We start from the raw sequence: 20,662 nt of genomic DNA, 5'->3' as shown, positions 1-20,662 counted from the left end.
TCTTTTTGTTCATTTTATGTTTTTACGTTCAATCTCTTTTAATGCATACCGTTGTTATAAATGTCTGTATTTCTTACGTTACAGAATATGTTCATGGGGGTAATGGCAGTAATTTTATTTCTTTAATATAAATGAATTTCAAATTAATTTTTTAATCATATCCATCAGAAATATTTTTACCATCTCACAGTGTAAATATTCACAGTTAGGGTAACATTTTCACCTAAATATATTTTGAAATAGCCAATAAATTTAGAGTACGTGTTAAATTAACCTTGTGGAATAAGTGTGCAATATGCATGGCAAAATATTGCTTGTTTTACAGCACACAGTCCTGGAGCGAGGTGGTGTTGGCTCCTCGCACACCACCTCCACCCTAGGATCCTCCAGTGATGATGTTTTTAAGGAAGAAGATGAAGATGCAGAGGAGGAGGAGGAGGAGGAGGAGGAAGAAGATGCAGAGCAGCAGCAACAGCAAGAGGAGGCCAAGGCCAGGCTCATTGTATAGAATGATAGAAGAGGATCACAAACTGGAACAATCATTGAATAGAGGCAAGAGGGTTGATGCAGTGATATCAAAAATACTGTCCTAAAGTGAAAAGGAAAACTAGGCATGTAAAAGATAAACTACTGTTACATGCATGTAGTATGGGACAGTTACTATTATGTACAAATTTCTTCAAAATTGTTCTTACCACACAGAAACATGTGAATTTGATTATTTGTTGAAGTAAAAAAATTGAATACAAATATGTGAATTTGATTAATTGTTCAAGTAAAAAAAAAATTTAATTAAACTGCATTCAGAATTATCATGCTACATCTTTTAGTAATTACAATATATAAATTATATCACAAAAACTATGTCAATCAAAATCAATTATGAAATGTTTGTACTACAATCCTGGACATTTTTTCTATAAAATGTGCAGCAATAAAAGTTACGAAACTATCTGAAAATTGTTAAATACTGTATATTTATATTCTATTTTTATTTTTATGAATAGAGACAATTTATTTAAAAGCATTTTACTTAAAACTATATAGATATGAAAATGTTAAAAAAAGATATCTATTACCAAAGAATATGGTAAGAAAAACCTTAGCATTTCTCACGATGGCATTTAAATGTATAACTTATTCATTTTATTGAAATGTTGGAATATTATGTTGAAGGTTTTTTTTATATAGCATGCAGAAACGTCTACAGTAAATTATGATAATTGTTAATGTAAGTGCCAGAGTTCAAGTATAAGCATCTTTGATCACGGATTAACACTGCAAATTCCCATCTTGCTTTCATTTGAAGTTGAAAGTAAATGTGTCTTTTCTGTAACGAAGTAGTTCTGTAACTTACTCATTCAGTAACCTTGCAAATAAAAGTTAAATTAAGACACTTTTCATTATAAATTTATCAACATTTTCTGGTATCAGGAGTTATAGCCTGAGCTTAGTGACAATAACTTTTTTGAGGAAAAGTTAAATTTTAATCCACCATTTGTCAGTTAATATAGATAATAGATAGTATAGATGTGCCAAATTTTTGTGATATTGTAGATCTTCCTAATTTCATCCAGGTACATGAAGAAAATAATTGCTCTTCCATTCTCAAAATTGTGAAGCCTTTTAGAAGAATAATAGAAATGCAACTTAGAAAATACTGTAAATTTTGTTGAAATAGTTTCATAAATAATAATATAGGCAAGTAAAAGATTTTAGAGCAAATAGTCATGTGAAAGGCACATACACAAGGCTTCAAATTTTTTTCAGGCTATATAGAATGCAAGACATTAACAAAGATCAAAACTGACAAAATTCATTACTAAAACTTGTGCGTAATGCAGTGATTTAAAGACGAACTGTACGTACCTGCAAAATATTATTATTGTTAAAGAAAGTGTACAGGCAAGATAGTTAAAATTTCCAACCTCTTTAAGAAATCACGTTTCTTCTATTTAAACATAAAATATATTTAATACAAGTATTTTAACTTCTGATGTAAACTATCTTGTCAGAACAGCTTTCAGAATATCATTCATTGAAATTTTTGTTTTAATTTTTAAATAAAACCTAGTGACTACAATCCAGAGGTTTTTACTGAGGTATAAGATTCTCGGAGGTACGAAAGGTCAGTACATATCGAGATTACATAATGCTTTTTTCAGCATTTTAAATAAAAGCAATATAATTTTGCAGTTATATGCTCTAGAAATGCAAAATGTTGTATCATTGAATTTGCATAGTAATTAATATAAATACGATATTTACATAGGAGTTTATTCCTATCATTAAATTGTTCTCCAAAATCTTCTTTGGAGACTGACCAAATATACAATTTTATAGTTTATATTGGATATTGTAAGGTTTACAACAGTTGAAGGCTCACAAAGCTCCAGATACCATCATGCTTGATGGTCTTTGAAGGAGGTGGGGCATGGAAGCATTAATCAGAAACTCTTATAGTAGAAGAGTCAAGGGTTGGCATACGTGCTGTTGATCCCTTAAAATTTAAATGAAAATGCCTATCGTACCCCAGTTCCTTCATCTAATAATTTTTATCATCTCGCGGGTGACCAACTAGATGTTCTCTACCATAAATCATGACACCTATGTGTGGGTCTCAAAGCTTTTGTCTTGGAATTATGAAGATTGTTGCCTGTGTTCTGAAGTCGAACTGGGGTCATATTGACATAACAAAAACAAGAACTGCATCAAATTATGACACTATTTGGTTACCCTGTAGGTAATCGAATACAGTATTATTTCTAACTTTCCAATTCCCTTTAGCAGCCAACCATAGTACCTGTAGACAATGTAGCAATCATATTACATAAATAGACTGCCTCAAATACATAATAACTTTTTTATTAATCTTTGTAGAACCTATGAATTGAATGTGTTAAGGATTTAGAGCACTCAAGCACCAACTTACCATCAAGGGCTATTTCAGAATTTGTGCTACAGTCTTCTATGAGTACGCTAACAAAAGGACTAGTCAGAAAGTTGCAATACAGACCATACAATACCAACAGAGACTAGCTTAAAGCTTTGACCAAAATCCAGAACCACACATTATAATATACTTAAGTTTTGCGTATGAATGGTTATTCTATATGTTGCTGGAATCTTGGTTATTTATAACAGTTTATTATGAATGGTGAGGAATGCAATTATGATCTTTATGTTGGAGGACACGAATGAAATCCTCTTTAATTAAGACCATGTTCTTCCTTGAGTAACAAAAGGATAAACATTGGTTGAGATTAAATAGACTTCATCAATGCCTGAGCAAGTCACCACAAGTCAATACCTTTTTGACAACGGGGAGGTTCACCTTATACCCAATTCATTTTCATGTATGAGGGGACCCTTCAACTAGTCAATCTGAGGTTGTTTTGCATACAAATAATCTTGCTATTTGAGAACATCATATATTTAGTAAATGAATAATTTTTCTGAAAGCTTGCTCTCCTACTCTTATCATCTAGGAGAATAGCCTTTTTGAAAAGCTTTAGTTTAGTTAAATATAAAGATTTCCTCATATACCAAAGATTGCAGTACTCTACATGAAATCCTCCAGTATATGATTCATCTACTTATTTCATACGAAACCTTGAGTGGCCTCGGTACCATGGGCTCAGCCGGTGCCAGGAATGGGTTTGGTGCTTATGATAAGTTACATTATAGGCATTTTGTTGTTGGTCATCCGTGCCATCAATATTTTACCCAATGGCAACCTGCCTTTCACTGGTATAAATGTTTCACGTCATTCAAAAATGGGTCTTATGACAAATTTTTGTTTGGCCGTAAATTAGGTTTACATGCTGAGGTCTGGAAATAAAAAATATGTATTACAGTATGCATGCTAAATTTTGCAGTCCAGCTCATTGGATAAAATGGTGATGAAAGACCACATAACATTAGATGTTAAAGGGCAAATACATTCATGTGTAATATATTCCCTTATCTGTAGACAATCCTAATATAGATGTAAAAGCTATGTATTAAGTGTGCCAAAATGTTTAGTTGTCAGTTAATGATGTTATAATGTGCAGACTATCTTGTATACACCCTTGCTTTCTAGCCAGAGTTCATTGTACTTTATGTCACAAGTTCTCGGCGCCCAAGTGTATGTTCCATGTGGCAATATAATGACTATTTGTCTGTTTCATGTAGTATATGTTTTAGACTACAATAATGATTTTAATATTACTCCAATCGTTACCTCAAGATACTGGCAACAGGCTTGTGGTAGATCCATAACAGTAACCAAGTATGGTTGGCAGGATTTTTTCCGATTTTTGGGTATGTCCAAAGTGGTTTAAGGTTAGGAGATTTGTGAATATACAAGTTCACGGCCTTCTTCCCCATGCGCTTATAATACAAGTTCAAAGGCCTGAATTTTTAAATATCACTTAGTTAATAGATAAGACAATGGTACTGGCACTGTATTAACCCTTCAAACTGCACATTATTTGCACTATTTGCATGGGGCAGTTGCTCATGTACTGATTTTGACACAAGCATTTCAACTTTGTAATGTTTAAGAATTGTGGCCAAAGTCTTCAGCTCATTCCTGCTCATGGAGACTCATCTGCTTCCTGAGAGTTGAATTTGGGTTGGTTACTGAGCGAAGACATGTGAACTATTCTAGTTTTCTTCAGGATTTTATGAAAGTTAACAGGGTTGACGCTTGACAGGTTGAACAGTGGCACTCTGTACATATTGGATGAACATTCAGCTGTGTTGTCATGTCTTGTATGGCATAGTGACTATGATGTTTGTTGTACTGAGAAGGTTATGCAAGATCATAATATATAATATATAATGCAAGGACCATCATAAAAAATACCACTGGAAATAAATAGACTCCCAATATTGTCTTGAATGCAGTTGATCATGGAAGAGTTACTCTCCGATCCTGCATTCTCTCAGGCTCTACCAGTGCCACACGATAAGCATTGACTGTCCTCCATGTGTTTGGCAGCCGATGTAACCTCCTGGTAACACTATAACCAGCTGAATCATAGGACATTGGACAGTGATGCTTTACAGACTTAACCGTGATGTGGGACACCTAGCAGCACAAAAGGATGCGAACAATGGTTGGCAGTCCAAATAACAAGTGCCCTACATGTGGGTTATCAAACTCAGTGGATGCATGGGTAAAAAGGATTGCCTGTTTATAAAGAGTGAGTTAGAATAAGACATCATAGTGGGTGAATGGCAAAATCTTTGCGTAAAGATAATAAGAAAGGTTGAGCTAGACTCCGTTGTACATCAGTGTTGTCGAGTCATGTTGTCCCCCGTACATACAAGTACAATATTCAACCATTTCGTGCTATGTCCTGTTTTATTATCCTTTATGAAACTGATTTCATTATACCATGGTCTAACATCTAAAATTATGAAATGCCATCACTATCAATAATTCTTAGAATTATCTAAATATTTAAAAGTTTCTTGCTATATATAGATGACCTATGCAAAATATTCTCTGAACACCATTGTCACATCTCCCAAAATTAAATTTGTTTGATTCTTTTTATCAAAATTAGATAAACCACGACGTGTGGCTGCCCACTCCTGCTTTCTGAGGATATAACGCATGGGAAAATATATCCAAAAGTTTCTTTGGTAAGGGAAAGGTGGCAAGGCAGGTAATGTGTAAAGCAGTGCAAGTGTTATCAACATGCAATACCAGTCTAGTGTGTAAGTTTACAAAAACTTATGAAGAGTGCTTCTCACTTTGACACTTTAATGGCGCCTTGATGCTGGCGAAAGACTTACAGAATTGGAGTTATCCTTCCCTACCTTGGATCGAACTTGATTACCTCCCATTCCCTAGGTACTGTAAGACTTCTGCTGGTTTAGCACTTCTCCATGAATACAGTACAATAAATAATGATAACTTTTACACTAGCTTGAGCTGCCATGCTGTGTGAACGAGAGTTCTGCTACAAAAATTAATTTCGATGGCAAATATTTTACCATCATTACTTCAAAAAATAAGTAACATTTGATGTCATCTGCTGTTAAATTACATATTATGTGATTTTTGTTTGGTATTTCACATTACACAGTAATTGAATTACTTATTTTCCAATATGACTGTAAAGAATACTGACCCTTCAAGGAGGAAGGATGGGAGTTGTTTGATGTTGATGAAGGGCTTTTGGAGCTATCCTCCCATCCTTTGATCAAACGATTAGTTCCCATTCCCTAGGTGCTGTATAACTCCTTTGGGTTTAAAGCTCCTATACGATTATATTAATAGCAAGATAATTTATGGTAGGACAACCATGATCAGTGACCTCTTTTATTGTAAATAATCCTTCATCCGTTTTTCGGTGTAGAATACAATAAAGTTTGATCATGTACACAAAGCAAAATTTTTGTTGATAGCAAACAGTTTGCAGGAACGTCAGCTTAACTAGCAATTTCATAGCTCCTACTTTCTGCCAAGTCATCTTGCTCATGGATCACCTTTACTCTGGCAAATATAAAGTGATGTGGTCTATCAGTGATTATCATATTCCTGTGAACTAATTATGGAGTTTTAGAATTTTGTGAAGCCCTTTCGGATGTCAGTCAGCCTCACCAAGATGATCATGGTGGACTTGAACTTGCTAAAGCCCAACTACACTTAGGATATATGATCATTCAGCTCCAGTTGCTAAACTAAGTGAACATTCATCATTCTTTTAAGCAGATTGCAGAGAAAAGTCTTGGGTGAAGAACCCAAACATTTGGAGCAGTGAAGAAGTAGCCAGGCTTCAGAATGATTAGAACAAAAGACTGCCATCAACTTCTAAGGAGCACATCATATTCCCAAGTGGAATTAAATAACTAGTAAAAATTAATTCAAAACTGGAGGAAGATGCAACATTTTGTAATGCATTCCCTCCCTTCTGCCATCCAATACCCTCGCTTCCTTCCCTACCCTGCAGCGCTGTATAGCCCTTGTGGCTTAGCGCTTCTTTTTGATTATTATAATAATAATAATGTAATGCATTCCATACTTCCCCAAAAGGAGTGAAATATCAGCTTGGCATCGTTCAAGCACCCCTCAAGGAAGGTTCCTTGATACTGGTGAGGGACTGTTGATCCAAGGAATTTACCTGACCTCGCCTTTCTTAGAGCGAACCTAATTGCCTCTTGTTTTCCCAGGTGCTCTATGACCCCTACTTGGCTGTATAGTCCTTGTGGCTTAGCGCTTCTTTTTGATTATAATAATAATATGACCCCTACTATTTTAGAGCTCTCCTGAATGCAATAATAATTGTCTAAGGAATGTCCAGCACCAGAGAGCAGCGTGAAGCCAAGGAGTAGAAGAAGGGGCACATTTAAGAAGGGAAGATGGCTCCTATGCATGAAAGATTAAGATGGACAGGCAGTCCCCAGTAAGAAGGCCACAAGCATATTTGGATACTTTGCATGAAGCAGGGATAGGAAGGGGCCATACTCTTACTGGAGACCTGACAGTACCGAAGAGAAGGGGCAAGATTAACGTATGTATAGGCTCCAAGCCCACCAAATACAGCCGAAGAGACCGAGGAGAAACCATGGGCGTGAGGCCTATGTAGGGAGCCCCAAGCTGCATTAAACAAAGGCCCAGGAGGAAAATCAATCATTAGAGCAGCCAAGCATGGAGAAAGGATGACAAGACCTAGAGCTAGTACGAGGACATCAACCGAGGATGGGAGAGAAGGCATTCAGTACGTAGATGAAGACCATCACGTAAGTGGACCTGCAGGGACAGGAATCTGTACTGCAAGAGAACTAAGAGCAACAAGTATGCAGGGAAGGTATAGCCGAAGCAGGCTAGAGAACTAAAAACGTAGGCCAGAAAGATACAATGAAACGAACGTACCCGCCAGTCAAGAGAGAAGAAATATGTTCAGGTGGCCAACAGGTCCAGCAGTGGAGAGGCAGGTTAGTTTTGTGATTAGCCCTTCTGGCAATAAGTCTGTTGTATGTGCCCAGCTTGCTACCAGAGAATGAAAGGCCACCAGATAAAGTTCTCAAGTATGAGGACTAGGAGTGTAGCGCAACAGTTGATGGCACAGGGAAGTGAAACTCCTGAGGAGATATCTGATTTTTGCATTGAGGTAGAGGAGAGCTGTAGACACCCTTGAGCTGGGATGACAGAACTTAGCCAGCGCTAAGGCTTTGAAAAATTGTCAAGGTTCAGTTCCACAGAAAGGGATCTCATGTAAAGGCTGTTATAAGAATACCCATAAGGTATTGAAAGTATACACAAAAAACAAAAACAAAGCCGAATAGGGTGCCAGGAGCCACATCGAACTCAGCCTATGATTCAGAAGCTGAGACATCAGTTAAAAGAGAATGAGGGTAGGTCATTGGCAGTTAATTCCGAAGGATGGCAGGAACCGGTTACCAATGTAGCCCTTTGCACAGCGCTATAGGGAAAGACATCTCTGTGCCCAGCAGAGGCTTGATACATAACACCACAAAAGAAATAAGAAGACCCAGAGCAGTAGGAGCGGAGCCACAAAACAGAAAGCCCGCCTGATATCCCTCGTTGACCGATAACTCGCAAAGTCCGCAGAGAAGCATCAATTGACTGTGGCGATTGGTAAGGTCAAACTGCACTCTCTACTATTTTAAGTAGTATCCAGGAAAAAGGAATGTGTTAAAGTCGAGGAGAAAGCGTGGAGGTCTTTGATGTAGACAAAATATGATAGTCGTTCACTATAATGTCATAAAGGTAAAGGAACACTGACACCCGCGGGCATAGAGATTGGCTAAGTGAAATTCAGAGTGTTAGCGTGAGAACGAATCTCAGTCATGAACTGGGAGATCAATCTATCAGGATGAGCAGAAAAGAAGTCGCCGAAAATCAGATAATAGAAGTTCTTGTAGAGATCCAACAATGTAGCCTTCCCAGGCCTAACATGGAATGAACCAATAAAATGGATTCTTGAACAGGATCATCTGCAGTTGCAAAGTAAGGACTTACCACGAAAAGAAAGAGGTGCTGCGTCCACCGCCTTAGTACTAAGGAAGAGCTCGAAGCGAGGCGGGACAACATTGCATAAGTTCCCCAAAACAGTCCTGAAGGTTGCTAACAACAGTGGAGAGGTGCGCCGAAGAAAAACCAGTGGTGTAAGACTAGAATCAACAGCAATATCCCTTAGCCCCTCAAGGGATGTTCCCTGATGCAAGTGAGGGATCATGATTTAGGGAACTGGACTTTTCTTCACTGCCTTGGATCAAACCTGATTGCTTCCCATTCCCCAGGTGCTGTATGATTCTTATGGGTTTAGCACTTTCCCCTGAAATATAATAATAATATCTATATTTACTAGAGTACATGTACATGGTATACAGGCCTAGCTGACATCAATGACAGGAAATAATAAAGTGGTTTGCTCTCACTCATATTAGCATAACACTGCACTATGTTAGTATTGTGCGTCTGCCTACACAGCAGTGTCATAACACTGTACAAAATGTGTATTGTTCGTCTACACTATCAAGACATTTGTTGAAGGAGAAAAAGCCACCAGTGGCGAAATATCTTGATTGTCAGTGTGTCTTATTCTCACACTGTTGGTATTAACACCGGTACTTGTACCGATTAATGTTCACACTGCTGGTGCTCTGCTTAGCCAGAGTTTTTTTTATATTTTATTTAAAAACAGTTCATACAAGTACATACAAGAAGAGATATACATCAAGAACAAAACAATGTGTGTGGTAATAAAACATTTTACACTGTCTTAACCCTACACCAGTACGGGAAAATAATTTGTCGTTTCATATTCGATGTACAACCCGTTGCATCATAAGGCCGCCGCAGCGGAAACAAAAATTCATGACAATGGTAATTATGTATTAACAAAACATATTATTACTATTACTAACCTACAAAGTACAAAACTACAGTAGAAGGAGATCCTACTGCCGCTCAATCACAAGGGTAAAGCCCCGACCCATCTGCTTTGTTTTCAGTTCCCAACGAAGCGTTTTGCAAAATAATATACATTACATCCTAACATAAACATAGTCCTCGAACCATATATACCTTATATATGTTGAACACCTAGTACATGAGCCACTAACGCTCCCATGGCCACCCATCACACCGATCAACCCCCTCCCCCCCACACACAAAATACACTAACAAATACATTACCAGTACCTTACCATGTAACCTTGTTTTGTCATACTAACTCTAAACTAGGCTACCTTTTGCAGTCATCAGAGACTCCATAAGTTCCCTGACATTAGATTGGGATGTCACCGCCTTCGTGAAAGTCTCCGGACTATGATAGCCCAGTTTGAGTATCTAGCTCTTATGCCACACTATATACTAATAATATGACAGGTCTCTTTGCAAAACGGGCTTACTTGACAATGGATTACCAACAGCTCTGCCGAAATGATAAAACCAAGCACTGGGTCCCTGCATGTCCCCCCCCTCCCAGTCCGAGTCATCAACCACACCGAGAAAACATACCCCAGACCTCATACAGGTCACCCCATCATCCTAGGCCACACCCCGGCACTCATGCACACCTATTCACAAGTACACCTCATACACTAAAACTAACCCCCCTCCCGGGAGACCAACCCACACGCTCCATCTTGTAACCTATCAACTCACTATAGATGTCATAACCCCATTAATACATCCATCGTTAGGTTTCTATATCCCAACGAAAAGTCTCTATCACAGCATTGTCCATACACCTCTCGATTTCTACATTTAGTTCCGCAAAAACGACACGCCAGCGCCCTGATGCGCCTCGCGCTCCTAAACTCCTGCATTCCCCAAGTACGAAACCGATCGTCGGACCGTATCAGAACCACCCCATACTTCTAGACTTAATACTCTAAGCATTGACGACCACCCTTCTCCCGCTTGTCGTAGAACGCCCTGAAACCAATCTCTCACCCTTATTAAACCTTCACAAAAGTATACGACGTGGAATGCCGTTTCCATCCACCCACATCGTACATAGACCTGGTCCCGAGTCAGGCTCATAACATATAATTGCGCCTTAGACGCACCCGAGGGTGCAATCGCAATCTCCTGAACCAATACCAAATGGTCTTCCATTGGTAACCTGGGAAAGCCTCCTCACCAATAACCTCTCCCACGGGCAGCCCAATGTTATCTAGTTTACATACCTTTACCCTCTTAGGTTCTTGCGCTACCAATAGATGCCGTAACATCGCTTCACACAATTTTAAATCCTTTCCCACCCACCACCGTCTAACCTCTCTCATTACTGCATCAACTCTCGCACCCCTAACGCCACCCTGCACCAGATATTCCTGTCGTACATAAATACCTATTAAAAGCCTGTGCAACGGTATTAATCCCATACCTCCCTTAGCTACTTTTGTCATGACAACGTCCTTCCCCAACCAATGCCGACGGAATCCCCATATAAAATTCAAAGCTTTCCTCTGCAACCTCAATACATCTGCAATCAAAGGATAAACTGCTGCAACAAATCATAATTTGCTATATAGTGCATTAACGACGATTACCCTTTGGAGTAGCGTCACCTCACTCGGTTGCCATCCCGCCATACTTCGAATGGTTGCATCTATTACTAACGACAAATTAATTGCGTGTCCAGACCTTTCCTCATTGCAAAAATATACTCCACATATTTTGAGTCGCTCGACAGTATTCCACCCATACTCCCTACCCAACGCCCCCCCCCCACCCAGGACCCCACCTCCAAAAATTTTTATTTCTCCCTATTAACACGCATGCCTGACGCATCACTAAGAAAAACCTATAACCCTATTAATGAACTCCAAACCTTCCCTACTACGCACCATTAAAGTGGTATCATCTACATAGCCTACGATGCCCACCTCTACACCCTGCCCATTAACTCCCTTCCCCACTCCTCCAGTTACTAACCTATCAAAAGGCCCTGCAAACAAGCAAACAAGAGCTGCGAGAGGGGACACTCCTGCCGCAGCCCTCACCTCATGTCTATCGCAGACCCTACCCTCCCATTCACTTGTACCCGTACCTTTGCATCGGTACATAGCGTGCGCACCCATGCCACCACCTCCTCCCCAAAACCCTGCTTCAATAACATTGCCAATAAAGTCTCCCAATCCACATTATCAAAAGCCTTTTATCAATCTAATCCTACTACCCCACCCCCGTGACTTTCCTCCACAAAACTTAATTCTACGATGGCCATCCCTCATAGACCGCCCAGGAATCCCGTATTGCCCATCCCACACCACCTTATCCAAAACCCGTTTCATACGGTTGGCCAAAATTCTTGCAAAAATCTTGTAATCCGCTCCTAACAACATGATGGGCCTATATTCACCTAGAGTTCCATGGATGTTCACCTTTGGCACCAACACCACGATCCCCAACCCCACCTCCCCACCCATTCCACCTTCATCTTTCATAGCATTGTATAGACGGGCCAGAACATGTTTTAACGTGTTCCAATGTACTACATAAAAATCCCCCGGAATTCCATCCCAACCCGGCCATTTCCCCATTGCCTGACCCCAAACGGCCTGGGATACCTCCTCCTCCGTTACACAACCCTCCACGACCACTCTATCCACGTCCCTCACGTTCGCCACCATACCATGCAGTATGGCCTCTCTTGCCTCCCGATTCCCCTCTCTACCAATTCATTTCTGTTCAAACCATTTATCCGCATAGTTCCCCATACTTTCAGTAGTATAGAGCTTTTGTCCCTTATGGTATTCTGCCAAGTTCTCATCGACCACCAAAGACATCACCGTCGTCGCCTTGCGTCGTAACCTGAAACTTCGAAGAACCCTGACAGAGGGCTTATCCCTCATAGCACCTCCTCTATCCCGAACCCTCAACGCCTGAAAGTTCTCATTCTGAATATCCTGTAATTGACTCCTAAGATACTATTTCCGCATGATCATACCTCCCTCCCGCACTGTAACAATCTCGCAGCTGACCCTCAAGATACCTCTCCTTTCCGTATCTATAGGACGCATCATCCCTCCCTAACCTACTGTAAAAACCCTTTATTGCTAACTTCGCTTGTAAATTCCACCAATCTACTACATTCCCAATTCCTTTTCCTCCATCCCACAACCCGAAAGTCTCAAATGCCTCTAAACCCTTCAACAATCTAACATTTAATTTCCAGTAACTAGGGAATACTCGAACAGCACCTTCCCATTCTAGAGACACCAGCACTCCCCGGTGATCTGAGAATCCCAGACCCACACAGTCTACTCTCCCACTGCGTATTAAACCAGTGATATACACCCTGTCCAATCGCGCGGCATAACCTCTTCGATTAAAAGTGTATTCAACATTCCACTCCCCCCCTACCACGTCAACAACACCAATCGCCTGCAGTATCTCCCGTAAAATCCCTAAGATACACACCCCTCCTCTCGGCTCTACAACCTTTCTCCTGGTAACACAATTCCAATCTCCGGTAATCACGGAAACTAATGATAGGCCCCTTAGAAAATATACTAAATACTCTCGCACAAAATCCTCATTCACCCGTCTATTGGATGTCGTTGGCATATACACGCCTACAAAACCTACCTGTATGTGCCCCCATGTTCCCACTACACGCACGACCCAACCCCCACCGCCCCATTCCCACGCCGACAGCGTAAAAGGGCTGGTCTCCGTTACTCCTACCACAACCCCACCTTTGATATTGTCTGAGTTCCCCGCGTAACATGTATACCCTTGCACACGCAACTCATTGCCACACCTAAAACTGTGCTCTTGTATAAAGAATACATCAACATCAAAACGTCGTAGTGAGACCTCCACCCATCGCCTCTTGACCTCTGTACGAAGGCCGTTAACATTTATCGTAATGCACTTGAAGACAACGGCTGGGTCTTATCACTTCGCTTCCCCATCGCTGTCAAACCCCACCTTGACTTCCCACCACTCCCACCTAACTTTTCCAAGGGAGCCCCTTTGTCACCTTTGGCCACATCTGCCATTTTGCATGACCGTTGTCCCGGAGTCAATACATCGTCCTCCACGGGTGCACTGGGCCTCTTACGGGAAGCCCCCTTGTAATCCATGCCCCCATCACCATCTTCCCTGTGCACATCTATGTCCGCTTCCACCACTGACTTATGAGGCACACGCCTTCCCTCTGCACCCACACTACACACAAGAACAGTCTCCACCACAGGCGAAGTCACTGAAGTAGTCAGTAAATCCACCGGCGATGGGCTATCGAGGATCCCCTGAATATCCTCGAAACTGGGCAACACTAGTGGTGGGCTCACCACCTCCGCCACCAGAGGTGACGCACCCTCGACACCACGAACTTGATCGTCCTCTGATGCCGGTGGCAACGTCGAGACGATCTCCTCCGCGGCCTCCACCGCTTCACTCCACTTCCCATTTTCAGGTGGAACCTGCAGAACGTTATCCACCACCGATATGACATCCTTCGGGGATTACACGCACTCTTCCATCACAACGCTAGATGCAGCCTCAGGTTGTTCTGTCCGCTGCCACTCCCTCCGTCGCTCGCATGCCGCGGCCATGTCCAGGGCCACCACACAGACGGCACGTCCGTACCTGCCCTGGGTAGGAAACGGAAATTTGCGTCCTGAACGCCACCAACGTCACATACGAGGGTATAGAGTGCCTCAAAGTCATTTTCAGGGTAAATGATCCCCCAACATACCAGCGTAAAATCCTTGGGACCATCGCCTCATGTTGACACCATGTATAGTACCAAAGCGTCCAAACGTCCGTCGTACATCCTCTTCGACCGCTTCGAAAGGAATATTACGTAGGCGAACCCATGAATAATGGGCCGATACGTCACGTAGGCACACCTCCAGGCTAGCATTGACGACGATGCGCCGTTCTTGATACGTATCCACAACCCTCTCGAAGATATCAGGCGACACAAATTTCACAAAGATTCTTGCGGTACCATTCAGGGATATCCCGTACAAATCTTTGCTAGGGATCCCGTAAGTATCTCTAATTACGAGAGGTAGAATGACTTCAGCGTTGCTCGGATATACCGCACCTTCTAACAATTCCAAACAGACGGCGTTTACTCTCCTCCGGTATTCCGCCATTTTGAAGAAAACAAGCTTACCAACCAGACACCAGAGGTCACTTGCCGCTCACCCTGCGTCCACCCTCACAGGCAGCTAGGCGAGGAGTATCCAGAGTTTAGCTAAGCCTTACAGTTAGTTCTGGGGTTGCCCTGTGCCACCTGTATCCTTCAAAGGCGGTGCCTTAGTACTGGTGATGGGCTATTGATCCAAGGCTACTCTTCTCTCCCTTGAAACAAACCTGATTGCATCTTATTCCCAAGGCAATGTGTGATCCCTACGAGTTTGATGCTTCCCTGTGGATATGATAATGATAATTACGGCCCAGTTATAACCCTTCTCTTCAAAGGGGCTTAAGCCAGGACTTCAGTCCGGGGCCTTAAAAATAATATGCTGAAAAAATCATAGAAATCGTTTTTAAAATATGATGTTCAGTTTGTGCAATTTTTAAACTATCGAGTTTTGTGGTCACTGATTTCTATAAAACAGTGAAAATTAGTCAGTAATTGGAAACAAATAAAAAGTATTAGGGGGCTTTAACCCCCAAGCCCACCCCGTGCAGTGCACCACTGAAGGAATTAATTGCTTATTTCCTACACACCAGGTGCTGCATAACCCATACTGTCTTAGCGCTTCTTAATTATAATAATAATAATAATAATAATAATAATAATAATAATAATAATAATAATAATAATAATAATTAATAAATAATAGTAATAATAATAATAATTAATAAATAATAGTAATAATAATAATAGTAATAATAATGAAAAAAATAATAATAATAAACTCCATCGCTATCAAACTATCCACTCGCCGGCGATTCAATATGCTTGTGTAGAATTTTTTTAATATGAAAATACGATATTTATGTGGTGTGGGCGAGGCAGGAGTGGTGGTAGAGGGCGACCTGGGCCAGTAACCAGGAAGAACAATGGCGGAGAGCACTCAGGCAGTTTCGGAGATGCATTAGCGAATTAACTAAGAAGAAAAAGTAGATTGTCGGGCTGTGTGAAGCTCCACTAACCTTTAAAGTCGTGGTGAGTCTTAATTATGTTTATTTGTGGAAAAGACATTATTGATTGTTTGTTATAACGGTGTTTAGACTGGAGTTTGCAACTGGAATGTTAGACTGTCTTTATTACCCTACTGAAGTATAACCTAATCCTGGCTGACAGATTTCAATATCTTTTAAAAAACTCATCCTGCATGATGGAATATGACAAGGAAACACTTAGCTGGGTTATGTTAGGTAAGGTTGGTCAAGTAACAGGACAAGTGTTTCCTGAAGCTGGAGATTCTGGTCATTTGACCGAGGCCTTCTGATGGCTTACCGGTCCACTCTAAAAATTATGGCTATAATTAACCATTAGATATAATAAGCTTTTGTTCCCACTGTATAACTGTCATATCGAACAAGGTAGAAGCACACTACTGGTGCATCTAATTTTTATTAAAAAAAAAGGAAACTACACAGCACTGCTGTGACCCGTATGGGTTTAGAGCTTCTTTTTAATATGCTAATCCAGCTTTTTGTCTAGCTGATTAACAAAATATTCGTGGTAGCTACACAGGAGCGACTAATTAAATTTTGGTTTTTAGTTTGGTCATATCATAAAGGCCTATACCTAGTAGGCTTATGCTATCTTCAGCCTCAATCAGCAGCACAATATTGGTGTCATCCTAGTACTACATTATTAGCAGCTTACCTCTTGAATGAAATATCAAACCCCACTAGGATCGATGTCCTTTTTTTTTTTTTGTTCATTGACTTTTTCAGTTGAATTTTACATGTTAATTTGCGTCACTGCTAATATTAATTTAGGCCCTCAACGAATTTATTTAGTTGCAGTGTACATCAACTGTTGGTTAAGGTAAGAGTCACAGTACGTCCTATTTTAGAAATTAGTTTTTTTTATGGTTAGTATACAGGTGAAATGTGACTCATTATTGTTATGCGTCACAAAATAAATTTTGGGTTTCTTAATCAAGCTTTAACTGCTAATACAAATAGTACATACACTGGAAAGTGTTTTTCTATATATGTACAATCAGGTATATATCTACAGCAGCAGATGACCTAAAAACGATCTTAACCCACAAAAATCAGGTATTAAAACAATTTCAATCTTTATTTCAGACAACTACCCCCCTCACCTCCATCCCACCTCACAGTTGAAAGATTTAACTTACTTATAAAGTATCCACACATACTGCAGTATATACTACAAATACAGAGCGCTACAAATATGAGTCCTGAGCTAAAATACAAGTACAACAGATCAAGTTGACACAATACGTAGAAATTAATACATCTGATAATCCCGATGTAAGACTTAACTCCAATAAACACTCGTGCAAATCAAAGGACCCAGAATTTGGAGCAACCTACTTTCTCTCCCAAGAGCTTCAGAAACAGTCTTTGATTAAATAAGTAATGAACATAAAAGTTTGTTATGTCTAGCGTTTTTACAACTAGCTTAGTATGCTACTACCTATCCTCTTTACTCATAACTTCTGTACGTACTTTAATATTGAAGTTGTATATGCTGAATTCTCATAAAATTACTTTTCCGTTTATTAATCGTTATATATAAGTATCTGTACTAGTATTTAACCCCTCGAGGGAGCTTAAACTAAATTTTAAAATAAAAATTTGTATTCGTAAGTACGCTGAGAGTTTACTTTTAATCTAGTGTGACTTGTGTTATGTAAGTGAGCATTTTATTTGAGCATCATCTTATTTATGATGCTCAGTGTTTTACAAGCCTTTATGAGGATGGAAGCACCTTGATGCCGGTGACGGGTTATCACCTTAATGAATTGGGGCTATCCTTCCTTTCCTTGGGTCGAACATGACTGCCTCCCATTTTCCAAGCCCTGTATGATCACTTTAGTTTTACCATTTTCCAATTAATATTGTATTTGCATTGTCTTGCAAGTGTTATACCCATCAAGGGGGTTTTGATCTAAGGAACTAAATTTATCCTCCATTTCCTTGGGTAGAACCTGAATTCCTTCCATTCCCCAAGCACTATATGAATCCTACGGGTTTAGCACAGCCCTAGTTAAATAATACGTAAGCAAGTGTTAGTGTGAGAACACTTCTGAAATTTTTGATTTCTGAGTCGTAAGGAAAAATAAAATATTTCAGTTATTTAGAAATGTATAATAAATTGTAGACGAACAGGAAATAGCAAATGCAGTGTATAATAATGCAAAAATTCAAATACACTGAAAAACTAAATGCATCCACCAGCGACGTTTAACACAGTCCTGTCATCCTTGACCGCAGGAGCCACCAACAGAATACGGAAGACTACACTTGGATGAACATATCACTGATACAACTAGTCTTCAATTATGTCCGGACTTAGTTATTATTCTTAATGTATAGTAAAAGCATAATAAAGCCAAGCTACGGATCAGGCCTATGATTTTTTTTTTTTTTTTTGCTTTGGAATAATGGTGTTGGATCTTATTTGTGAATAGAAATAGCAAAATTTATTCTGATGTCAGTCTTCGTTGGTTTATTGGGCTTAAAATCTATGGACTATACGAGGGCCATTAACGTTGTTTATCACCTGTTCCCCACTGGTCAAGGATACTTTAATTCTGGAAATTGGTAAACTCTGTATATAAAATGAGGTGTACTCCCCTCTATGTGTACGTGCGCTGTTGCTCTCAGTGCACGCACATCAGAGATATACTCAAGATTTTATACAGTGTAGTCTTAAGCCATATTATGACTAAATTTTTTGGTCATGTGACTTCTACCTTTGGCTTTCCGGTCCACCCCGTAAAATATAAATATCACATCAAAAGATGTACTTGTAGACTTTCCACTCCATTTAAAAATACAAGGATCACCGTACCACAGCATCGTTCTACGATCTTGGGGGTGATATTCTGGCTCTTGTCAAAATTACATAAATATTATTTATACACTGTACTGGTCACTTCTTATTGATATTAGTGCTGAACGAGATTAGTGCTCATAAGATTATCGAGAAACATTATACTGAAGATATGAATATTATTTTGTTCGTGTAAAAGGGATAATGTGGAATTTAGATCGGCGTTGTTCAGCTACTATTATGTTATTTGTATGTCCTATAATATTTATTTTGTTTACAGATTTACATGGCAAAGACATCCACTAAGCTGTGAATCACAACCACTGACGGTAAGTTTGATGAAGGTTCAAATATTTTAATTTTTTTACTCGAAGAGTTTAATCAGTATACCAATGTGAGCAACATTTAGTACGGTTACATGAAAATTGTGGTTTAAAAGGCTCCACTACACTGTTCAGGCTACACTAGACACTACAACCTCTACATAAAATAATCCCATTACTCAGAAAAATTAACTATAAAATTATCAATCACCGCCAGTATTATAATAAACTCAGCATCTCAGCACATGTGCAATTTGGGAAAAGTTTCAAGAAGGGTTCATACTTCACCGAGCCATTCGAGTCGTGACGTAGGCCAGAGTGTACGTGTAGTTCTAACAGTGTTATTACACTCTGGGTGGCTCACAGAACACTTGCGTTGAAAATTTCCATGAGATCAATAAAATATACCTTTAGAAACGCTTAAACATCACTGAACGCTTCAAGTCAATTCGCTGCATCCTATTTCAACTATTAACTGTTTTCTGTGTTGGAGCTTTGATTCACTAGCAAACCATACCACGGACGGGGATAGAACCCGCGATCAGAGAGTCTCAGAACTCCAGACCGTCGCGTTAGCCACTGGACCAGCTAGCCACAATAAGATTCATCCAACTAGGTGTATTTCTACACCATAGGAAGCTTAGCATAGGCACCACTGTGACCACAAATGCAAGTTTTTACAGACGAATCTCCAGCTAGCGTGGCCGTGACGAACTCTAGCTCAAGTCCTCTCAAAGCCGTCAACATGACTCACGAAATCGTAATGACACGTAATGAGACTCTGATCGCGGGTTCTATCCCGGTCCGTGGTATGGTTTGTTTGCAATCGTGTCATTACGATTTCGTGAGTCATTCACTAGCAGTATGAAAGATGTATGTAAATTTAATTGCTTAATTTTCTTTAAATAATTTATTAAAATGTTTTATATGAGGCTGTGGACACTAACACCAAATCTTCTCCTCAAATAGGATAATGGAAATGAAAGCAGACAGTTTGTCTGTTGTGGGTTGCCCTCTTAATAAATCTTTCTTAATTATCGTCAATGTATGTGTATAATAGTTATGGAAACCCTTGTAGAAATTTCCAAGAACAATCAGTAAAATTCCAAGGACCCCAATGGAAATTATATATATATATATATATATATATATATATATATATATATATATATATGTGTGTGTGTGCGTGTGCGTGTGCGTGTGTGTGTGTGTGTGTGTGTGTGTGTGTGTGTGTGTGTGTGTGTGTGTGTGTGTGTGTGTGTGTGTATGTCGTGTCAACTAGGTATAACGCGATTTTGGCTTAAATATCAACGCTCTTCTTGCCGAATAAGACAAGCTAAAATTTGTGTATACAATAATTTCGCAAAAATCATTCTGAACCTAACGAAAAAAAATATATGTCATTGTTTG

General features: G+C 39.7%; 1 protein-coding gene across 5 annotated transcripts in view; it reads left to right on the top strand.

Annotated features, from left to right (window-relative positions):
* LOC128698978 (uncharacterized) overlaps positions 1 to 5,344 on the top strand; it is a 254,009-nt gene extending 248,665 nt beyond the window's left edge. For 4 of the 5 annotated variants that reach the window (XM_070096946.1, XM_070096945.1, XM_070096943.1 and 1 more), the window contains one exon: positions 326 to 5,344. In XM_070096946.1, coding sequence (XP_069953047.1) covers positions 326 to 508 — 183 coding nt within the window. In that variant the 3' untranslated portion in view covers positions 509 to 5,344. The remainder of the gene's footprint in view (positions 1 to 325) is intronic. The other variant, XM_070096944.1, reaches the window with a different exon arrangement.
* The last annotated feature ends 15,318 nt before the right edge of the window (positions 5,345 to 20,662 follow it).

This window comes from Cherax quadricarinatus, chromosome 55, assembly GCF_038502225.1.
Source record: "Cherax quadricarinatus isolate ZL_2023a chromosome 55, ASM3850222v1, whole genome shotgun sequence".
Lineage (NCBI taxonomy): Eukaryota > Metazoa > Arthropoda > Malacostraca > Decapoda > Parastacidae > Cherax > Cherax quadricarinatus.
The sequence above is the reverse complement of the archived record's forward strand: the minus strand, read 5'-3'. Positions and strand labels throughout refer to the sequence as shown.